The sequence below is a fragment of the Benincasa hispida genome, chromosome 9, assembly GCF_027475165.1.
Source record: "Benincasa hispida cultivar pf3 chromosome 9, pf3_genome.v1.1, whole genome shotgun sequence".
NCBI lineage: Eukaryota > Viridiplantae > Streptophyta > Magnoliopsida > Cucurbitales > Cucurbitaceae > Benincasa > Benincasa hispida.
This window is the reverse complement of record NC_143486.1, coordinates 26,108,497-26,128,616: the sequence shown is the minus strand read 5'-3', so window position 1 is coordinate 26,128,616 and position 20,120 is coordinate 26,108,497. Positions and strand designations below refer to the sequence as shown.

The following is a 20,120-nucleotide window of genomic DNA, read 5'->3' as shown; positions in this document are numbered from 1 at the left end:
ATCAATTTCTTTGTCACCAGTTTTAAATTAAACAAATTTCTCATTTAATTTGATTTCGGTCAGTAAACTCACTCGTGATCTTCATTGTTGTGTCTCCTTTTTTCCTGGTTATTGCTTATTTCAGATCTTACGACGAAACAGACTATTGGTAAAGGGCAGGAATTTGGAGGTCTTTACATCTTTGAACCACAAACACCTACTACCATCACATGCTCTAACGTGTCGTCTCCCTTTAAAGAGCATTGTCGTTTGGGTCATCCATCTATCTCTGTGTTGAAGAGTCTTCGTCCACAACTTCAACATTTATCTTCTTTAGATTGTGAGTCATGTCAGTTTGAGTTCGTATCCTCAAGTCAATAAACGAGCTAGTGCTCCTTTTGAATTAGTCCATTCTGATGTTTGGGGTCCATGTCCTGTTGAGTCCAAAGGAGGGTTTAGGTATTTTGTTACATTTGTCAATGACTATTCTAGTGTTACGTGGTTATATTTAATGAGAAGTCGTTCTGAGTTACTTTCTCATTTTCGTAACTTCCATGCTGAAATTCAAACTTAGTTTAGTGGTACTCTTAAAATTCTACGGAGTGATAATGCTAAGGAATATTTTTCTTATACACTCAAGTCTTATTTAGATGCCTATGGCATTCTTCATCAATCTTCTTGTGTTGATACTCCATCTCAAAATGGGGTTGCAGAACGAAAGAATCGTCATCTCCTTGAGATAGCCAAAGCTTTGATGTTTCAGATGCATGCTCCAAAATCCTTTTGGGCTGATGTTTCCACAGCTTGTTTCTTAATAAATCGCATGCCCTCTTCCATTCTTAAGGGTGAGATACCTTTTCGTACTTTATGCCCCAAGTAACATTTGTTTCCCATTCCACCCAAAATATTTGGTTGTACCTGCTTTGTTCAGGATGTTCGGCCTCAGCATACCAAGCTGGATCCAAAGTCCTTAAAATGTATTTTCCTTGGTTATTCCCGTGTCCAAAAGGAGTATCGGTGTTATTGTCCTAGTCTAAATAAATATTTAATCTTTCCTGATATCACGTTTTTTTAACATACCCCATTTTTTTCATCACCGTCTTTCTCTTCGGATAAGAGTCAGGGGGAGCATAAGGAATTAGAGGATGATTTCCTTGTCTATACAGTTATTTCTCCTTCCGATCCTCTTCCTGGTTCATCTCTACTTGTGGCTACATCTACTTCTCCTCCCATCATTAAGGTCTATACTCGACGACAATCTCCTCCAGTTCCATGCCCTGTACCAGAGTCTTCTTCGTCATTGGATCCAGAAATGAGTGATGATCTTCCTATTGCTCTTCATAAAGGTAAACGTACATGTGCTCATCCTATTTCCTCTTTTGTTTCATATAACCATTTGTCACCTTCCACATGTTCATTCATTGTATCCTTAGAGTCTGTATCCATCCCGAAAACTATTCATGAGGTTTTGTCTCATCCTGGTTGGTGTGCCGCAATGGTGGAGGAGATGACTGCCTTAGATGATAATTGTACTTGGGATTTAGTTTCTCTCCCTATAGGAAAGAAGGCTATCGATTGCAAATGGGTGTTTGCAGTTAAAGTCAATCCTGATGGTTCTGTTGCTCGATTAAAAGCACGCCTCGTAGCGAAAGGCTACGCACAAACTTATGGCATTGACTATGCTGATACTTTTTCTCCTGTAGCAAAAATGACATCTGTGAGGTTGTTTATTTCATTAACTTCAATCAATCATTGGCTTTTACATCAGCTTGATATTAAAAATGCATTTCTTCATGATGATCTTCAAGAAGAGGTGTATATGGAGCAACCACCAGGGTTTGTTGCTCAGGAGGGGAATGGAACGGTGTGTCGCCTTCGTAAATCCTTGTATGGATTAAAGCAAAGCCCACGAGCTTGGTTTGGTAAATTTAGTCAAGTGATTGAAAGCTTTGGAATGCGGAAGAGCAGGTTAGATCATTCAGTCTTTTTTAAGAGATCTGAGGGTGGTGTCATCTTATTAGTCGTATATGTGGATGATATTATGATTACTGGTGATGATGCTTTAGGTATCCAATCTCTAAAGATCTTTCTTCGTAGTCAATTCCATAAAAAAGATTTGGGCATGTTGAAATACTTCTTAGGAATTGAGGTAATAAGAAGCAAGAAAGGAATTCTATTATCACAGAGAAAATATGTACTTGACTTGTTGACTGAAACAAAAAAGGTAGGGGCTAAGCCATGTAATACCCCAATGATGCCCAATTTACAGCTCACAAAAGATGGAGAATTGCTAAAAGATCCTGAAAGATATAGGAGTTTAGTGGGAAAACTTAATTACCTTACAGTGACTCGATCCGACATAGCCTATTCAATAAGTATTGTGAATCAGTACATGTCATGCCCTACAGTTGATCATTGGGCTCCATTGGAACAGATTCTTTGTTATTTGAAGGTTGCTCCCGGGCGTGGTTTATTATATAAGGATTATGGTCATACTAATATTGAAAATTTCTCAAACACCGATTGGGCAGGATCTAAAGAAGACAGAAGATCAACCTCAGGGTATTGTGTTTTTGTTGATGGTAATTTGATTTCTTGGAAGAGTAAGAAGCAAAATGTGGTGTCACATTCAAGTGCAGAATCAGAATATGGCACAATCTGTGTGTGAATTGATTTGGATATATGAACTTCTTGTTGAGTTGGGATTTGAAATCACCACACCGACAAAGTTGTGGTGTGATAATCAAGCAGCACTTCATATTGCGTCTAATCTAGTATGTCATGAAAGGACTAAACATATTGAAGTTGATTGCCATTTTGTATGAAATTCAACAAGGGTTGGTATCTACAGGATATGTGAAGACTGGAGAACAATTAGGAGATGTCTTCACGAAAGCTTTGGATGGAAAACGTATAGATTATCTATATAACAAGTTGGGCATGATTAACATATATGCTCCAACTTAAGGGGGAGTGTTATAATTCTATAGTTAGGGTTTTCCATTCTTGTAAATATTTTGTGATATTTTCCTTTTCTATGCTTTGTGCACTTGTATATATTCATATCTTTGGTGAATGAATAGAGCATTTTGATTCTTTCTCAAACCTAAGAGATTTACAACAATAAACATCGACATATGCGTGAAACTTGTTGGAAACTTCATGAAAAACCTATGAATTGGAAAAGTTCTAAGCAAGGTGAGAGAAATTCTCATCAGCATACCTCTAATGCTAATGTTGTTGACTCCAACCCGTTCAATAAACAGCAATTTGATTAAATTCTGAAGCTGCTAAAGACCAATTCATCATCTAGTAATCCTAGTGTTTCCTTGCCACAATCAGGTTTTCTCGTGTCCTTATGTTTTTCTATGAATGTTCCAAAATATTTGTAGCATAATGCAATCCTTACAGCTGCATATCTGATCAATCGAATGTTGTCTAAGGTTTTGAATTTTAAAACTCCTCTGAGTCACTTCAAAGAGTTTTTTTTCCTAATGACCAATTGTTCTATAATTTACCAATAAAATTATTTGGTTTTACTACTTATGTCCATACTCCTACCCTTTCTCAAACCAAACTTGATCCTCAAGCCATTAATGCATTTTTGTAGACTATGTCTCTCATAAGAAGACTTACAAATGTTTCGATCCTTTGACTAATAAGTATTTTGGGAGTATGGATGTGTCATTTTTGGAAAGTCAACCATTTTTAGCCTAAATTCTCTTCAAGGGAGACATCTAACCTTGAAGATAATTTTTGGGTCACCTCTCCCAAACATCAGTTGTCCCAAAATTATGAGTTCTAGTCCTTTAATGCCAAGCGTGGAGAGTTCTTCTTCAGGGAGAAAAACACTACAAACTGACTCAACAAGTCGAAATTCTGAACTACAGGTTTATACTAGAAAAAATTGACTCAAAGAGATTGAGATCAGACAGTTGACTTATTGCAAGACCAATCTAATGCTCCGATGAATGAACCTGAAGATCCAGGTATTAGACACTACTCCTAGTTCTCCTAGTTCTTCATCTCCTCATAATCCTTTACTTGATGTGTCTGATCTTGATATTCTAATTGTCCATAGGAAAGGTACTCGAAAATGTACCAAATATCCCATTGCAAACTATCTTTCTTATCGTAGATTGTCTAACTGTCATAAAGCCGTCACATCCAAAATAACCGACTTATTTGTTCCAAGGAATATATAGGAGGCCCTAAATGATTTGAATTGGAAATTAGCAATGATGGAAGAGATTAATGCGTTGAAACAAAATTGCACATGGGACATAGTTGAACTACCAAAGATAAGAAAACAGTGGGATACAAATGGGCATTCACTGTAAAATGTAAAACTGATGGTAGTATTGAAAGGTACAAGGCCAGATTGGTTGCCAAAGGGTTCATTTGGACCTATGGAACTGATAAGAAACATTTGCTCCGGTTGTTAAAATTAATTCTATCATAATTGTTATCTGTTGCAGTTAATTTTGATTGGCATCTTTATCAACTTGATGTTAAGAATGTCTTTCTCAATGGGAACCTTGAAGAAGAGGTATATATGGACTTGCCACTTGGTTTCAAGGTGAATCTTGGGGTTAACAAAGTGTGCAAGTTAAAGAAATCATTATACGACCTTAAACACTCTCCTAGAGCATGGTTTGAACATTTTGGAAAGGCAGTCACGAGCTATAAATTCAGTCAAAGTCAAGTTGATCGTGCTCGATTCTATAAAAATACTGGAAGTGATAAGGTTGTTGTTTTGATAGTGTATGTTGATGATATCATACTTATAGGTAATGTCAAAAAACTTTTTAATAATTTCCAAATCAAGGACTGGGAACCTTAAAGTATTTCCTAGGCATGGAGTTTGCCAGGTCTAAAAGTGGCATTCTTGTCGACCAAATGAAGTATATTCTTGACCTATTGAACGAGACAGGTTTACTTGGTTGCAAGATGGCAGAAACTCCCATTGAGCAGAATTTAAAATTGGTAGCTGCAACTAAAAAAGAGGTAAAAGAAAAAGAAAAGTACCAGAGACTTGTGGGAGACTCATATACCTCTCTTACACATGTCCTAACATCGCTTTTGTAGTTACAATGGTAAGTTGGTTCATGCATGCTGAATTTGAGTATAGGAAAAATTAATCTCTCTCTTATTCATTGAGTGATTGAGAAAGGCTCAATATATACAAGAAGACTATCTCAATCAATGTGTTGAAATTAAGCTATCAATCTAAACTTATATGGAAAGAAAAACAATTACAATATACAAGGAAATAATTTGAATTAATTCTCTAATTTACAACGACATAATTTAGCTTGATTTCCTACACATGCTCCCGGGTCAGTTCACTTTGAAGCAGTTTGTAGAATCTTGAGATATTTGAAAGGTACTCTAGGAAAAGGTATATTATTTAAAAAGCATAACCACCTACATATTAAGGTTTACACTTATGTTGATTGAACAGGTAGTACGATTGATAGAAGATCCACTTCAGATTATTGCTCTTTTGTTGGAGGAAATCTAGTTACTTGGCGAAGTAAAAAACAAAGTGTGGTTGCTAGAAGTAGTGCTGAAGCAGAATTTAGAGCGTTGGTGCATGGTATTTGTGAGGGCATATGGATAAAAAGACTATTGGAAGAATTGAAATGCTCTCAGACAATGCCCATACGCATTTATTGTGATAACAAGTCAGCAATTTTCATTGCTCATAATCTAGTCCTTCATGATAGAACAAAACATATTGAAGTTGATAAACACTTCATAAAGAAGAAGATTGGTGCAAGAAAAATATGCATTCCCTACCTTCTGACAACAGAACAAATTGCAAATGTGTTAACTAAAGGTCTTCCAAAGTGGCAAATTGGCAATTCAACAAGTTAATTGACAAGCTGGCCATGAATGATATTTTCAAACTACCTTACGAAGGAGTGTTAATTATTTCCTTTTTTGTAAAATTCCCCGTTGCATTTATTGTATTCTAATTATTGTATTTTAGTCCTTCCTTATTTGTAATCAGGTGTTTCTTCTATTTAAAAAACTCTTTTCTACTAAGAGGAATAAGAGAAAATAATATTTTTCAACATGGTATCAGAGCAAGTTGGTTCAGGATGTCCTATGTTCAAACCCCTACAAACTTGATTCCTCCCCATTTAATATTGATTTCCACTTGTTTGGCTCTTTTACATATTTCAAGCCCACAAGTGAAGGGGAGTGTGTTAGACCCCCGATCATTCATACATACAAGAGGATGGGTAAAAGGGAAATTACTCCTAGGATAGTGGAGGAAGATTGTAACCATTTAGATGAGGGAATCATAAGGGGAAGGGACCACGAGGTTGTGCTTTATAATGGAATGGAGGGAGGCATAGAGGGCAGGATATCGTTTTAAGGTGAAGCAGCCTTAAGCTGAAGGAGAGAAAGCTAGCCCTCTCGAATTGGCATTGTTGGATTCTTCTTTTCTTTTTAATCCTTGCTTGTTTCTTTCTTTTGTTGGTGGCTGAATCTTTCAAGTTTTGTGTAAACACTCAACTAGAAATATAAATAATACTAGAGAGAGGTGAATATCCTATTCTTCTGGTGGATTTCTTTGTTGCTTGTGTTGTTTAAGTTGAGTGCAGGAACTGGAACCTAACAAATTGGTATCAGAGCCGTTACAATCCTGGGGGAACAAGGCAAATGGCACAGAAACAGATCGAAGAGAGGGTTGAAGCCACAGAGAAGGAGATTTCATCTATGAAGGACCTGCTCTTGGGCCTTTGTAAGAGCGTGGAGAAACTTTCCGAGGACATAAGAGAGAACAGCTCGATGAAGAGGAATGAAGAATCAGGATTGCTAAAGGGTCACGTAACAAAAACAAGGGAAAAATGGAGGAAGTCGAGTCTACTCACCATATGGGAAATGGAGGCACTGATAAAAGTAAGTATAAGCGACTGGAGAAGCCTGTCTTCAACGATGAGAATCCGGAATCGTGGGTATATCGCGTCAAGCATTATTTTGAGATCCATGAACTCAATGATCAGGAGAATGTGAAAGTGGCAATGGTGAGTTTCACACCAAACGAGGTGGAATGGTCCAGGTGAAGTCATAACTGAAGAGCTATGGAACGTGGGAGGAGCTTAAACAGAGGATGTTCAAACATTATCGACCCTCGACGGAGGGGAGCCTCGAAGCTCGATTGCTGAGGATTAAACAAAATGGCAGCTACGCTGATTATGTGAAGAAATTTATGACTTACTCGGCACCACTACCGGAGATGGCAGAAGAGGTCCTTGTCAACGCTTTCTTGAATGGTTGGACCCAGCTATACGTGCAGAGGTCATCAGTAGACACCCGGTTGGCTTAGACGCCAATATACGCGAGGCCCAACTGATTAGTGATTGCAACTTGGCACTTAAGTTGGCATTATCCGAACTGGATATTAGTGAGCTGGAAAAGGAGGAGGCCCAAACCAAAAACAAAAAGCAATAGCCCATCCACGAAATCTAATGTGACAGCTATGAAGTTAGGGGCTAACAAACAGGTTACTATTCCCGTCAAAGGGAACTTCATGAAGAAAGAACCCTCAGTCAAACGACTGTCTGACGTTGAGTATCGAGAACGGTTGCGAAGGGTCTTTGTTTTCGTCGTAACGAGAAATACTCGGTCGGTCATCGTTGCAAAATGAGGGAGAATCGTGAGTTGATGTTGTTCATCACCACAGAAGGTGACGTAGCGGAGCAAACCGAAGAGGAAGAGACGAAGAAGCGCCAAAACTTAAAACGATTGAAGTGGTGGAAGGCATTGAGGTGTCCCTGCATTCTATGATGGGTTTTTCGACGCGAGGAACGATGAAGGTGAAGGGAACTCTTGGGGGAAAAGAGGTAATTGTTGTTATAGACTGTGGAGCGACTCATAATTTTATTCACTAGAGGTTGATCAACGAGCTGAAGCTAACAATAACGACCACTGGAAATTATGGCGTGGTGATAGGCAATGGGGAAACGCTTCAGGGCAAGAGGGTATGTAAATCTATTACTTTAACATTACAAGAATTTATTATTACAACTGATTTTCTTCCAATAGACCTGGGCAAGATGGACGAGGTCCTAGGAATGCAGCGGCTCTATACTACAGGGTTCATGGGGGTGCATTGGCCCTCGCTAACTATGTGCTTCATGGAGGGGGATCGAGTAGTAACATTGAAAGGGATCTGACGCTCACTCACTCGGAAATATCACTAAAGGCTCTAGCCAAAGTTTGGGAGGAGGAGGACCTTGGGTTTTTAATGGAGTTTCAGAATGTTAAAATAGCATATGATCGGGATGTGATTGAAGAGGATGCTGACCAAGGGGTAGAAAAGCTACTCATGATGATTCAATGCCTGCTTGAAGAGAATGAAGATATTTTTGGGGTACCAACAGAACTCCCACCCAAAAGAGAAATAGATTATCAAATCAACACTTTGGAAGGACGACCCTTGGTTAATGTAAGACCACACAAATATGGGTACAAGCAAAAGGAAGAAATCGAGAAACTCGTGGGGAAAATGCTCGAGGTGGGGATTATTACACCTAGTCGAAGCCCCTATTCTAGTCCTGTATTACTGGTGAAAAGAAAGATGGAAGTTGGAGATTTTGTGTGGATCACCGGAAATTGAATCAAATAATGATTGCTGACAAATTCCCTATCCCAGTGATCGAGGAATTACTCGATGAGCTCCACGGTTCTACTGTTTATTCCAAACTAGACTTAAGGTTCAGGGTATCACCAAATCCATATGAGGGAAGAAGACGTTGAGAAGACTGCCTTCAAGACTCACGAAGGCTATTACGAGTTCTTTGTCATACCTTTCGGATTGATTAATGCACCGGCAACATTCCAATCATTGATGAACTAGATCTTCAAGCCATTCCTTAGGAGATTCATCTTGGTCTTTTTTGATGATATACTAGTCTACAGCCCTAACATTTCCACCCATGAAACACATTTAGTTGTGGTTTTCAATCTTCTGAGAGATCATAAACTATTCGTAAATAAGAAGTGCATATTTTGTCAGCCTAGAATTCAATATCTCAGTCATTGGGTGTCACAATAAGGGGTAGAAGCAAATGGGGAAAAGGTTAAAGTAATGTTGCAATGGCCAAGACCTACTACAGTAAAGGTTTTCTAGGCCTCACAGGATACTATCGACGGTTTGTGCAAAAGTATGGTCAAATAGCAGCCCCTCTGACTCAGTTATTATAGAAAAATGCCTTCCATTGGGACAAGCAAGTGAATCGTGCCTTTGAAGAACTGAAGCAGGCCATGACTTCACTTCCCATGCTGACGTTACCAAACTTCTCGATTCCTTTTTTGATTGGAACGGATGCTTCAGGACATGGGTTGGGAGCAGTGCTTACTCAAAATTCGAAGCCGATTGCGTATTTTAGTCAGAAGTTGTCTCCACGAGCACAAGGGAAGTCAGTCTACGAGCGCAAACTGATGGCAGTAGTGTTGGCTGTCCAAAAATGGAGGCATTACCTCTTGGGAAGCAAATTTACCGTGGTGTCGAATCAAAAAGCGTTGAAATTTTTTATTGAGCAGAGGGAAGTGCAACCCTAGGAACTAGTTAACCAAATTGTTGGGATATGACTTTGAGATTTTGTATCAGCCTGGTCTCACAAACAAAGCAGCGAATGCGCTCTCTTGAATACCTCTTACCGAAGAACTTATGGTAATGTCTGCACCAGCCTTACTCGATGAGGTCCGAGAAGATGAAGAGTTGTAGGCCATAATAGCTAAACTAAAAGAAGATCCTGAGGTAAAGGCAAATTATCAGTTGTGTCGTGGGAAGCTGCTATATAAAGGGAGATTGGTGCTGTCCAAGAAATCCTCGATGATACCCTCGATGTTGCATACCTTCCATGACTCAGTACTCGGTGAGCATTCGGGTTTCCTTCGAACATACAAGAGGATGTCTGGGGAAGTTTATTGGCAAAGAATGAAGGCCGATATTAAGAAGTATGTGGAGTAATGTGACACATGTCAACGGAATAAGGCAGAATCCATGAAACCATGGGTTGTTACAATCGTTACCTATACCTGAGCAAGTTTGAGATGACTTAACGATGGATTTTGTAGAAGGGTTGCCCAAATCAGAAGGATTTGATGTTATCATGGTGGTTGTGGACAGACTTAGTAAGTATGCTCATTTCATGCGATTAAAACATCTTTTCATTGCCAAGTAAGTGGCGGAGGCTTTTATTTAGGAAGTTGTGCGACATCATGGAGTCCCTAAATCCATAGTGACCGATCGGGACCAAATCTTCCTTTGTCATTTTTGGAAGGAATTATTCTCAATGATGGGGACAGTGTTGAAGAGGAGCACGGCTTTCCACCCTCAAACGGATGGCCAGACGAAACAGGTGAATCGTTGTTTAGAGATGTGTCTAAGATGTTTTTGTAATGAACAGCCGTTGAAATGGAGCAAGTAAATCCCTTGGGCCGAACTCTGGTACAATACCACATTCCATTCTTCAATCAAAACTACACCCTATTCAAGTTGTATTCGGGAGGAAACCACCACCACTAATATCCTATGGTGAGAAGAAGCCTTCAAATGACCTGGTGGAGCAACAGTTGAAGGCCAGAGATGCTACATTGAGGGCTTTAAGAGAACATCTAGTGCTGGCAAGGGGTAGAATGAAGAAACGGGCAGACTTGAATAGAAGGGAGTTACAATTAGAAGTGGGAGAAGAGGTTCTTAAAGCTCAGACCCTACAGACAACGGTCGTTGGCAAGGAAGCAATGTGAAAAACTGGCTCCAAAATTCTACGGCCCATACAAGGTGAAGGAACGGATTGGGGAAGTCATATACAAGCTGGAGTTACCTCCAGAAGCATAAATTCATGATGTGTTCCATGTATCTCAGCTGAAAAAGAAATTGGGGGAACAAACCAGGGTTCAGCAACACCGTCCTATCTTGACCGAGGAATTTGAACTTCAAATAGTCCCGAAATTCATTTTGGGTATTCATTGGAACAGGGAAATGGCTGCAAACAAATGGTTGATTAAATGGAAAAGGCTGCCAGAAAGTGATGTTACTTGGGAGGCAGTGCATCTGATGAAAGAACAATTTCCCCCGCTACACCTCGAGGACAAGGTGCATTTCGAAGGAAGCGATATTGTTAGACCCCCGATCATTCATACATACAAGAGGAGGGGTAGAAGGGGAATTACTCCTAGGATAATGGAGGAAGATTATAACCGTTTGGATGAGGGAATCATAGGGGGAGGGGACCACGAGGTTGTGCTTTATAACGGAATGGAGGGAGGCATAGAGGGTAGGAAATCGTTTTGAAGCTAGCCCTCTCAAATTGGCTAGTATTGTTGGGTCCTTTTCTTTTTAATCCTTATCTTGTTTCTTTCTTTTGTTGGTGGCTGAATCTTTCAAGTTTTATGTAAACACTCACCTGGAAATATAAATAATACTAGACAGAGGTGAATACCCTGTTCTTCCAGTGGATTTCTTTGTTGCTTGTGTTGTTTAAGTTGAGTGCAAGAACTGGAACCTAACAGAGTGTTAGATATTATTATTAAATTTACTTAGCTTCACCCATCAGCTTATGCTTTTAGGTCAATTGGTGATCTAAGAATTATCCTAATCATTGTGCCTCACAATCAAAGGACATAAAGCCACAAGCTAATTCGTCAAAGATTGAGACCTAAGTTAAGATATTTTGTGATATGTCACATACAATCATCCTCCAGATATATTTGTATCTCCTGGTAATGTTCTTATAAAAGACATTGAATTGTACAATGCCACCAAAACAAGACACCCAACCAAAGCTTTAGAAAGGCTCACCCAACACCTCTCAAGTCTGGTGAAGGAACTCAAGCAATTGTTAAGGAGCTGCCTTTACGAAGGTCCAAAACTGTATGGTTGTCCTTAGTTTAAATATATATATATATATATATATATATATTAAAAAAGAAAAAGGGTACTTTGTTTCCAAACAAATTATAAGAAAAGAAAACCAAAAATTTAATTAAATGGCTAATCGAGCATGCCTCTTAAAGGAGTACAAATACCTCAATTAGAAAGCCCCCATCTTGCTGGTAGATGATTGTAAGAGGAAACGGCTTTGAGGCACTGCTATCATATTGATTCTCCCACTCAAATTCTATTGTGCGCCTAGCACAATGATGGACTCTAAATGGAGGAGGAGAGTACCATATTGAATGTAGATCATTCCCTGAAAAGATGTAGAATTTTCAATTTAAGAACTGCTTTCTAAAGCAATTAAGATCAGAAAAATAGATAAAAACTTGCAATACCAGAAGATTTTTCGGTCAGTTTAGAATGTTCCAAGCTGACAATACAAGCAGCAGCTAGACGGGCATTAAGTCCAGCAGCTTCATATGCTTCTTTCGCCATCAAAAGATTAGAAGGATCGACAAAGAGGTCATCTTTATAGCGCTCAATAAAATGAGTTTCCACGTCCCCACGTTCAAATGCATGATGATTTGCAAGTTTTAATAGAAAGTTTATGTTGGTTGGGACACCTGCAACCTTATGAAAGAGCAATGGACCTCAATGATTCTGGATGAATTTGGATTTTTGAAGAGTTACAAATTAACTACAAGATGTTGGCTCAAGACAATTTTAGCACCCTCAATTAAAAGTATAAGCCAACGTCAAGAAAGCTTTTGGACATAAACCTACAAGCAGTGTGATATTTTTTTTGAACAAGAAACCTTTGAGCAAGCAACGTGATATTGAATCATTAGATGGTCACCCAAAATAACCGCCTTCAATTAAATGATAATGTCAAGTAAATTTGGCTGTAAAGGGAACTTGATCAATAGCCGCTATAAAATAACTGTAGTAGCCATTGAGGCAACCAAATCTACCACCTTCGCTGCTTCAACTTCCAAATTGTTCTTATTTCCTTTAACAGGCCAATTGCTTGGAATATTATCCGCTTATCTCATTGAAATACTGGCAATGACAATGCAAGGTTTCAAGAAAATATATTTCTTTAATCTTAAATCAAGTTGAATAGTAATCTTTGAGTATTAGTCCATTATACCGATGAAAAGTTCCGTTTCTTGTCAATATATAGTAAATTCCACAAAGCAAACTAATTCTAATTAGATTTACCTCAAACTTTGTTAGACAGTGTTTTAGTTTGACTAATGCTGCAGTACGATTTTCTCCCCAAACAACAAGCTTAGCAATCATAGGATCATAATGCACACTAACAGCATCTCCTTGTTCAACCCCAGTTTCAACTCGAACTGTTGAAAGAGAGAGATCGATTTCAAAGATTAAGACAGAAAGGAAAGAAGGAAAAAGAAACTATGAAAAACAAAGCAAAGATGAAAATTCCAAAGTAAAAGGTAGTAAGCAGTCAGACATTACTAAGAAATATATTAGGATGGTTCAATAAAATTTCTTTCTAATTGCAGAAACTGAAGATTAAGTTGCTACATTAGTGAAGTGAAACATCATACCAGACTGTGAAACGGGAACAGGGCAGTAATGGTGAAGACTTCCAGTGGCTGGAAGAAACCCTTTTGGCACATTCTCTGCATATATGCGGGCTTCAAAAGCATGACCTAACAACAAAAATAACTTCATCAGGGTCCACAATATTGAGCACATGCGCAATATTAGTAAACTATATGAAACAAATTTACAAAATAGCAACGAAAAGTTCTCTCTTGTTCAATATATATATACATATGATTGGAGATTAACAAAATAAAAATAAATTCATATATATAATCAAATGAAAAACTATTTGCAAATGTATGTGTTTCATGATATTTATCAGAGACTTCAGAAACTTGGGAATAAAAAATTCCATAGTAAAAAATGATCACAGTTAGTCACATTTTCAGAATTAATACTTTAATAGTGTTAGATAATATAATATTAAATTTTCCTTCACCCATCAGCTTAAGTTTTTGGATCAATTGATAATTTAACATGACATCAAAGCAGGTGGTCTAGGAGGTAATGTATTTAAATCCCTGCCATGTTATTTCCTTCCCAATTAATATTGATTTTCACTTGTTGGGTCTTCTACATATTTCAAGCCTACAAATGAGGGGAGTGTTTGATGATATAATATTAAAATTGCCTTCATCCATCAGTTTACGTTTTTGAGTCAATTGGTAATCAAATAGCATGGGCTATTAAATCCCTCCATTTCCACATCCATTAATGAGCAGCACATATAAATATTTTATCTTTAATATAATTGTTATATTCTCCAATTCTTAAGGTATCATTTGACCCAATGCTTTACAGGATAAGAATTTCGAGTTCAACACAGAGGGTGGGGGATTTGTACTTCAAACCTCTTGGTTGAGAGTATATAATTTTAATTAGTTGAGCTATGGTCGTGTCGACAAGATGGTAATAAATTTCATATTCCAAGAAAGAAAATAAGAATGCTCGTGGAATTGTTGGACAGATATGCTTTGGGTATTACACAAATGACAGATGTTCTACATTTAGTGAGATTTCTCCTTCAGAAATTCTAAGTAATTATGTTTTTTCTAATCTTCAAGTGTCTATTCTCATGGGATAATCGCTCAACCTTACTACATTTGTCTCCCAAGAAAATTTGTAGGAATATTAAATCCTCAAGATAGGAGATCACAAGAGTTTGACCTCATTCCTCCTTATTATGAACCCGGTAATACTAGGTCAACCCATGATGGTTTATGAAATCATTCTTAACATAGTCCTTAAAAAATAGATTTTTATTCCAAAAAAATCAAAGAAAGTGATTGAAAACTTCTCTCACAACAAAATTTGTAGGTTAAGTTACAAATTTAGTCTCTTAACCTACAAACTTGTATTCAGTAGGTCTCTGAACTTTCAATATTGTGTCTAATAGATTTCTGAATTTTAAAAATGTCTAATGAGTCTCTGAACTTTCGATTTCATACCTAATAAATTATCTAAAAAATTTAAAACTAAATAAATAAATAAATATCAACTGGTCAAATGCAACGCTAAAAGTTAACCTCTCCGTATATAAGTAGCTACTGGTCACACTAATTGCAGCATCTAGTGAAGACCTCGTGCATCATCATTTAAAGAAAAAGCAGACTACCTAATAAGGGCACTTGTGCCTGCGTTATGGGAAGTGATTCTCCATTTGCAACACGGATTTGCCACTCAACAAGATCTTGATCCACTATCATCTCAGTAACAGGATGTTCAACCTGTATGCAAGAGCTAATTGACATTAAATAATGTCTGTTATAATGTGTTAAAAGGAATTTGAGAAGCTTAATCAAGGAACCTGAAGGCGAGTATTCATCTCCATGAAATAAAATTGACCGGAGATAGTATCAACTATGAACTCCACCGTCCCAGCACTGTAATAACCAACTGCCTTTATGCACCGAATTGAAAATTCATATCAGGAAAGTACACTTCGAATCCCTAGAAAGGGGAAAATAATAGAAAATTCACCTACTGTAATGGCAAGACTTTACACAATTAAAAGGAAAAAGAGACAAAAAGGTGTTCTAAACCAGGGAAATAACAATAATTGTCAGCCTCTGTCTAGATAAGTACTAAAGCAGCACCCAATTTAATTATTATTCTACTTACTGAGTAGTCAATAATAATCACAACCAACCACTGGTTAAGCATGTCATGTGCCATGCTTGTGCTTCAAATAGACATCAAAAAAACTCGGTCCAACTATCTTATGAATTGTTTTCTCAATTGCTAACCGTTACATTAAATGTGAAGGAAGTAGATCTCACCTTAGCTGCAGAAACAGCAGCTTGACCCAAATGCGATCGGAAGTCGTCCAAAACATTTGGCTGTACCAATGCATACTTTAGTTATAATTGGAATAAAATTACAAAGAAAATATATCAGTAAGAAAAACAATCATTACAGCTGGAGCTTCTTCAATTATCTTCTGGTGTCTTCTTTGCACACTGCAATCCCTCTCATTCAGATGCAGAATGTTCCCGTGTGTGTCCCCAAAAATCTACAGCTTCAAAATTATAGGACTAAAGATCAATGCATAAACAAAAAGGAAAAATCTTGAACCTTAAGAAAGGTCTTAGTGTGAGGAAACTCCTTGTTCCATGATGTTATTGATTTTGAAGGGTTGTTGTGCGGCTGTGCCTATACAAAACTAATTGGTCTTGATAGCCTATTGTTTTCGGTAAATGATTGGTCGAAATCATACCTCGATTTACCACTTCAAAAGCATAAAAAATGAATAATAAATTTTGTTTTTTTTAAAAATCTCTTTTGGATGTATAGAGATCGAAATGCCTTTTACCAAATTAAGGAAGACTTGCTATTCTACTTACCAAACTAGCTTACTATTCTCAATTATTATGTGTCAAGAATCTAAAGTCCAAGGGAAGTTGCTGAGTAGGTCAGATGATATACTTTGGGAAGGTCGTGACTTGTGAGGAAGTGTGTCCTACTTTCTGATAAGAGGACCAGTCTTCACAAAGAGTGATAAAAGTACAAAAGAAAAGACCAAACAGAAAATAGGGTCAACCCAACAACACCAGGTGCAAATGAAACCAGAAAAAGAAAAAGAAACGATTATAAAAGAAACTCCAAGGCAAGGAGAGAGAGAACAGCACCAATATATACCCCAAAGCCCATTCTTCCAAGAGCTCCCAATCCTAGACATCCCATCACTTCTTGTCTATAAAAAAAAAAAAAAAAAACTTACCATTGACGAAATGTAAAGAGACTAATGCTTACAAAAATAAGGAACAAAAAATAAAGCAGCCCACAAGCTTGATCATCTTTCCCAAGGTTACTAAAAGTGCTGCTGACTCCAATTACCATACACGTACAACCCATACTAGATTCGACCAACTGATCCTCTAATTCTTAACAGCTCATCCAGTGTAAGGCCGAAAGGACCCTTTTGTAAATAACTAGTTAAAAGGGATAGGAGTTAGTTAATTGCTAATTGTTAGCTAATTGTTAGTTGTTATGATAGTTAAACATCTTGTAACTAATTTCCTCTATAAATAAGATCCTTCTCTCTCAATTTTGAGAGAGAATCATTTCATTCAAGAATTAGTCTTTTGATATTGCACCAAATTTGGTATCAAATCAGTCCAAGAATCCGGGTCAATGGCAGGAAGAAGGGCTGCCCACCAAAGAGGAGACGTTCAAGCGCAAGACCAGGAGGTGGAAGAAACCCCCATCCTCTCTCCAAGAACTACAACGATACGCTTGCTGTCCGTTGAAGATTCTTTGAAGGGAATTCATGGATCATTGAACAGCCTTCAGGAAACGGTGGCAATGCTTGTAAGAAGTTTGGATGTATTGACAACACCGGCCCAACATGATGAAAATGCCTCAGCATTCAATCAAATTTGGGGAAGAAGAGGTAGACATGGTGTTGGACAGCCAAGAAATTTCCAATTTCAGCAAGAAATTCATCGAGAAAGAGCAACAAGATTGCATAGGCAACTCCAAGAAGACGTTTGATTAGGCAAGAATGGCAACAAGAATTTCAAGATTGGGATTCTTCAAGTGAGTATGATCAAGAATAAGAGTTTTATGCTCCAAGAAGAGGACGAGACGGAAGATATGAAGCTAAAGGTGATCCACACAACTACAAAATGAAGATTGACTTGCCATTCTACAATGGTAAGCATGACATCAAATCATTTCTTGATTAGATCAGAAATACCGAGAATTTTTTCAATTACATGGGCACGCCGGATCACAAGAAGGTACTTTTGGTAGCATTTGAGTTGAAAGGGGGAGCTTCCACTTGGTGGGACCAATTAGAGGTCAATCAGCAAAGACAAGGCAAAAGGCCTATCCAAACGTGAGGAAAAATGAAGAGGTTGATGAAAGAAAGGTTCCTTCCTCCCAACTATGAGTAAACATTGTATAATCAATATCAAAACTCCAGCCCTCAAACAGTAGATGATTTTGTGGAAGAATTCCACCGTTTGGGAGCAAGAACTAATTTGGCCAAAAACGAGCTGCAACTAATTGCATGGTTCATTGGCAGGCTAAGAATGGACATCAAAAAGAAGGCAACGCTTCAACACTTTCATTGGTTAGTTGATGCAATTTCTTATGTTGAAACAGTGGAAGAGTTAAATGAAATTCACTCTAAGAAAATTTCAAGAAAGCCTCCCTAGGATGCTTCCTTTAGTAGAAAAGCTAGCACTTCGAATAACGCTCCTACTAATCACTCTTCCCCACCAACAGCAACTAATAGGTTTAGGGTTTGGGATAGCACGTGGTGTTCCCGCAACCCACATCCCCTCCCACCAACAGCAACTGAGGAAAAGGAAAAAGAAAAGCAAGAAGAGGTTGGTGAGAAGGAAACAATGGCTGTTTACAAGAAGAAAGTTCAAAATCCTTGTAACTGGCCTACATTATGCAAGTGTTTTAGGTGTGGCCAAGAGGGTCACTTGTCTAATAAGTGTCCCCAACAAAAAATAATAGTATATGTGGATGAGGAAGAGGAAGAGGAAGAGGATTCATTGGCTAAATGCAGTGAAGATGATGAGGAAGAAGCCAATTATATTGAGATGGATGAAGGTGATATTGTGTCCTCCAAACGGTGTCGATTGCTCCCAAAGGAGATTTTAATCCTCAAGTACATTGCAAAATATTTGTTAAAGAGAGCGAGACTGATATATTGGGCCTTGTAGTTGCTGAAAAGACAAAAATTCAAAAAACAGTGAAGACATTCAACACCATATTGACTTGGTTCCAGATACTACAATCCCTCATCTTCCTCACTATAGTACGAGTCCAAAGGAGTATGAGGTCATCCACCAACATATTGAAGAATTGTTAAAAAAGGGGCATATCCAACCAAACCTTAGCCCATGTGCAGTGCTAGCCCTACTCACGCCTAAAAAAGTTGGTAGTTGGAAGATGTACAGTGAAAGTAGAGCCATCAATGGGATTATAGTGAAGTATAGCTTCTCAATCCCTAGAATAGGTGATTTACTTGATCAATTTGGTGGAGTAGTGATTTTTTTGAAAGTGTACTTGAGGAGTGAATACCACCAAATTCGAACAAGACCAAGGGATGAGTGGAAGACTGCATTTAAGCCCTACTTCTCATTCACAGACCGATGGCCAAACTAAGTTACCGCATTGAGTTGCCTTGTGACTACATATTAATCCAGCATTCAATATTGTTGATTTGAAGCCATATTATGCCCCGTTGACTTTCACTTAGCTTCTTAGCTCACTCGAGGACGAGTTGAATTTTGGGAGGGGTGGATTAGTGTAAGGCCAAAAGGGCCCTTCTGTAAGCAACTGGTTAAAAAGGATAGGAGTTAGTTATCTGCTAATTGTTAACTAATTGTTAGTTGTTAATGATAGTTAGTTAAACATCTTGTAATTAATTTTCTCTATAAATAAGATCCTTCTCTCCCATTTTGAGAGAGAATCATTTCATTCAAGAATTAGTCTTTTGGTATTGCACCTCATCTTTTTCTCCAAAGAACATGGAAGAGCCAGTCTCCCACAGGCAACAACCAACAACCTCCCTCCGTCACAAAAAGTGGGACGTGGAGGACCTCCATAAGCATACAACAACAATCTCAACTTGGAGGACCAATGAGATCCGAAACTAATTCAAAAAGCTCTCCTCGATCTTTGCTGAAAAAAGAGACTAGAAAATATTATAACTCAAATCCTCCCATGCTTCTCGTCCAGAATACACAGTTGAGGGTGGCATATGAAGCTACAAGAGAATTCATCATGATATCCAGGGTGTCAACCTCTCTAGTGAACTATGAGCTTTCTTCTTCTTCTTCTTCATCTTTTTTTTTAAGAAACATATATGAATGAGATGGAAAAATAGCAAACATGCTAAAGGAATTACAAAAAAAACTTCCAATGAAATACAAGAGAAGATATAACTCACAAATATGAAGAAGATCTAAAATTTTACACTAAGATAGAGCAATACAAATAAGATGTTCTGAAAAGGTGTCCAAATCAGTAGCCTTGTTCTAAAAAGATGCAACATTTACGTTCAAGCCATGTCAGCGAAGGTGTTTTGGGCCCTAGTCACTCTTTTTCTTCTACTTGGTCAATTACTTCTAAATTATTTGGTAATTATAGCTTATCTCAAATTGACACCAGTTGGGCATCTTTTCTGTAACCTTTTGGAGTG

General features: G+C 37.9%; 1 protein-coding gene across 2 annotated transcripts in view; it reads right to left on the bottom strand.

The window, feature by feature from the left end:
• Positions 1-20,120, bottom strand: part of MCCA (methylcrotonyl-CoA carboxylase alpha chain) — a 39,928-nt gene that overhangs the window by 15,442 nt on the left and 4,366 nt on the right. For both annotated transcript variants that reach the window (XM_039040942.2, XM_039040941.2), the window contains exons 5-12: positions 15,873-15,968; positions 15,736-15,795; positions 15,264-15,356; positions 15,072-15,183; positions 13,456-13,560; positions 13,103-13,239; positions 12,277-12,511; positions 12,031-12,194 (exon numbers count right to left, since the gene is read on the bottom strand). In XM_039040942.2, the coding sequence (XP_038896870.1) occupies positions 12,031-12,194; positions 12,277-12,511; positions 13,103-13,239; positions 13,456-13,560; positions 15,072-15,183; positions 15,264-15,356; positions 15,736-15,795; positions 15,873-15,968 (1,002 nt within the window). The remainder of the gene's footprint in view (positions 1-12,030; positions 12,195-12,276; positions 12,512-13,102; positions 13,240-13,455; positions 13,561-15,071; positions 15,184-15,263; positions 15,357-15,735; positions 15,796-15,872; positions 15,969-20,120) is intronic.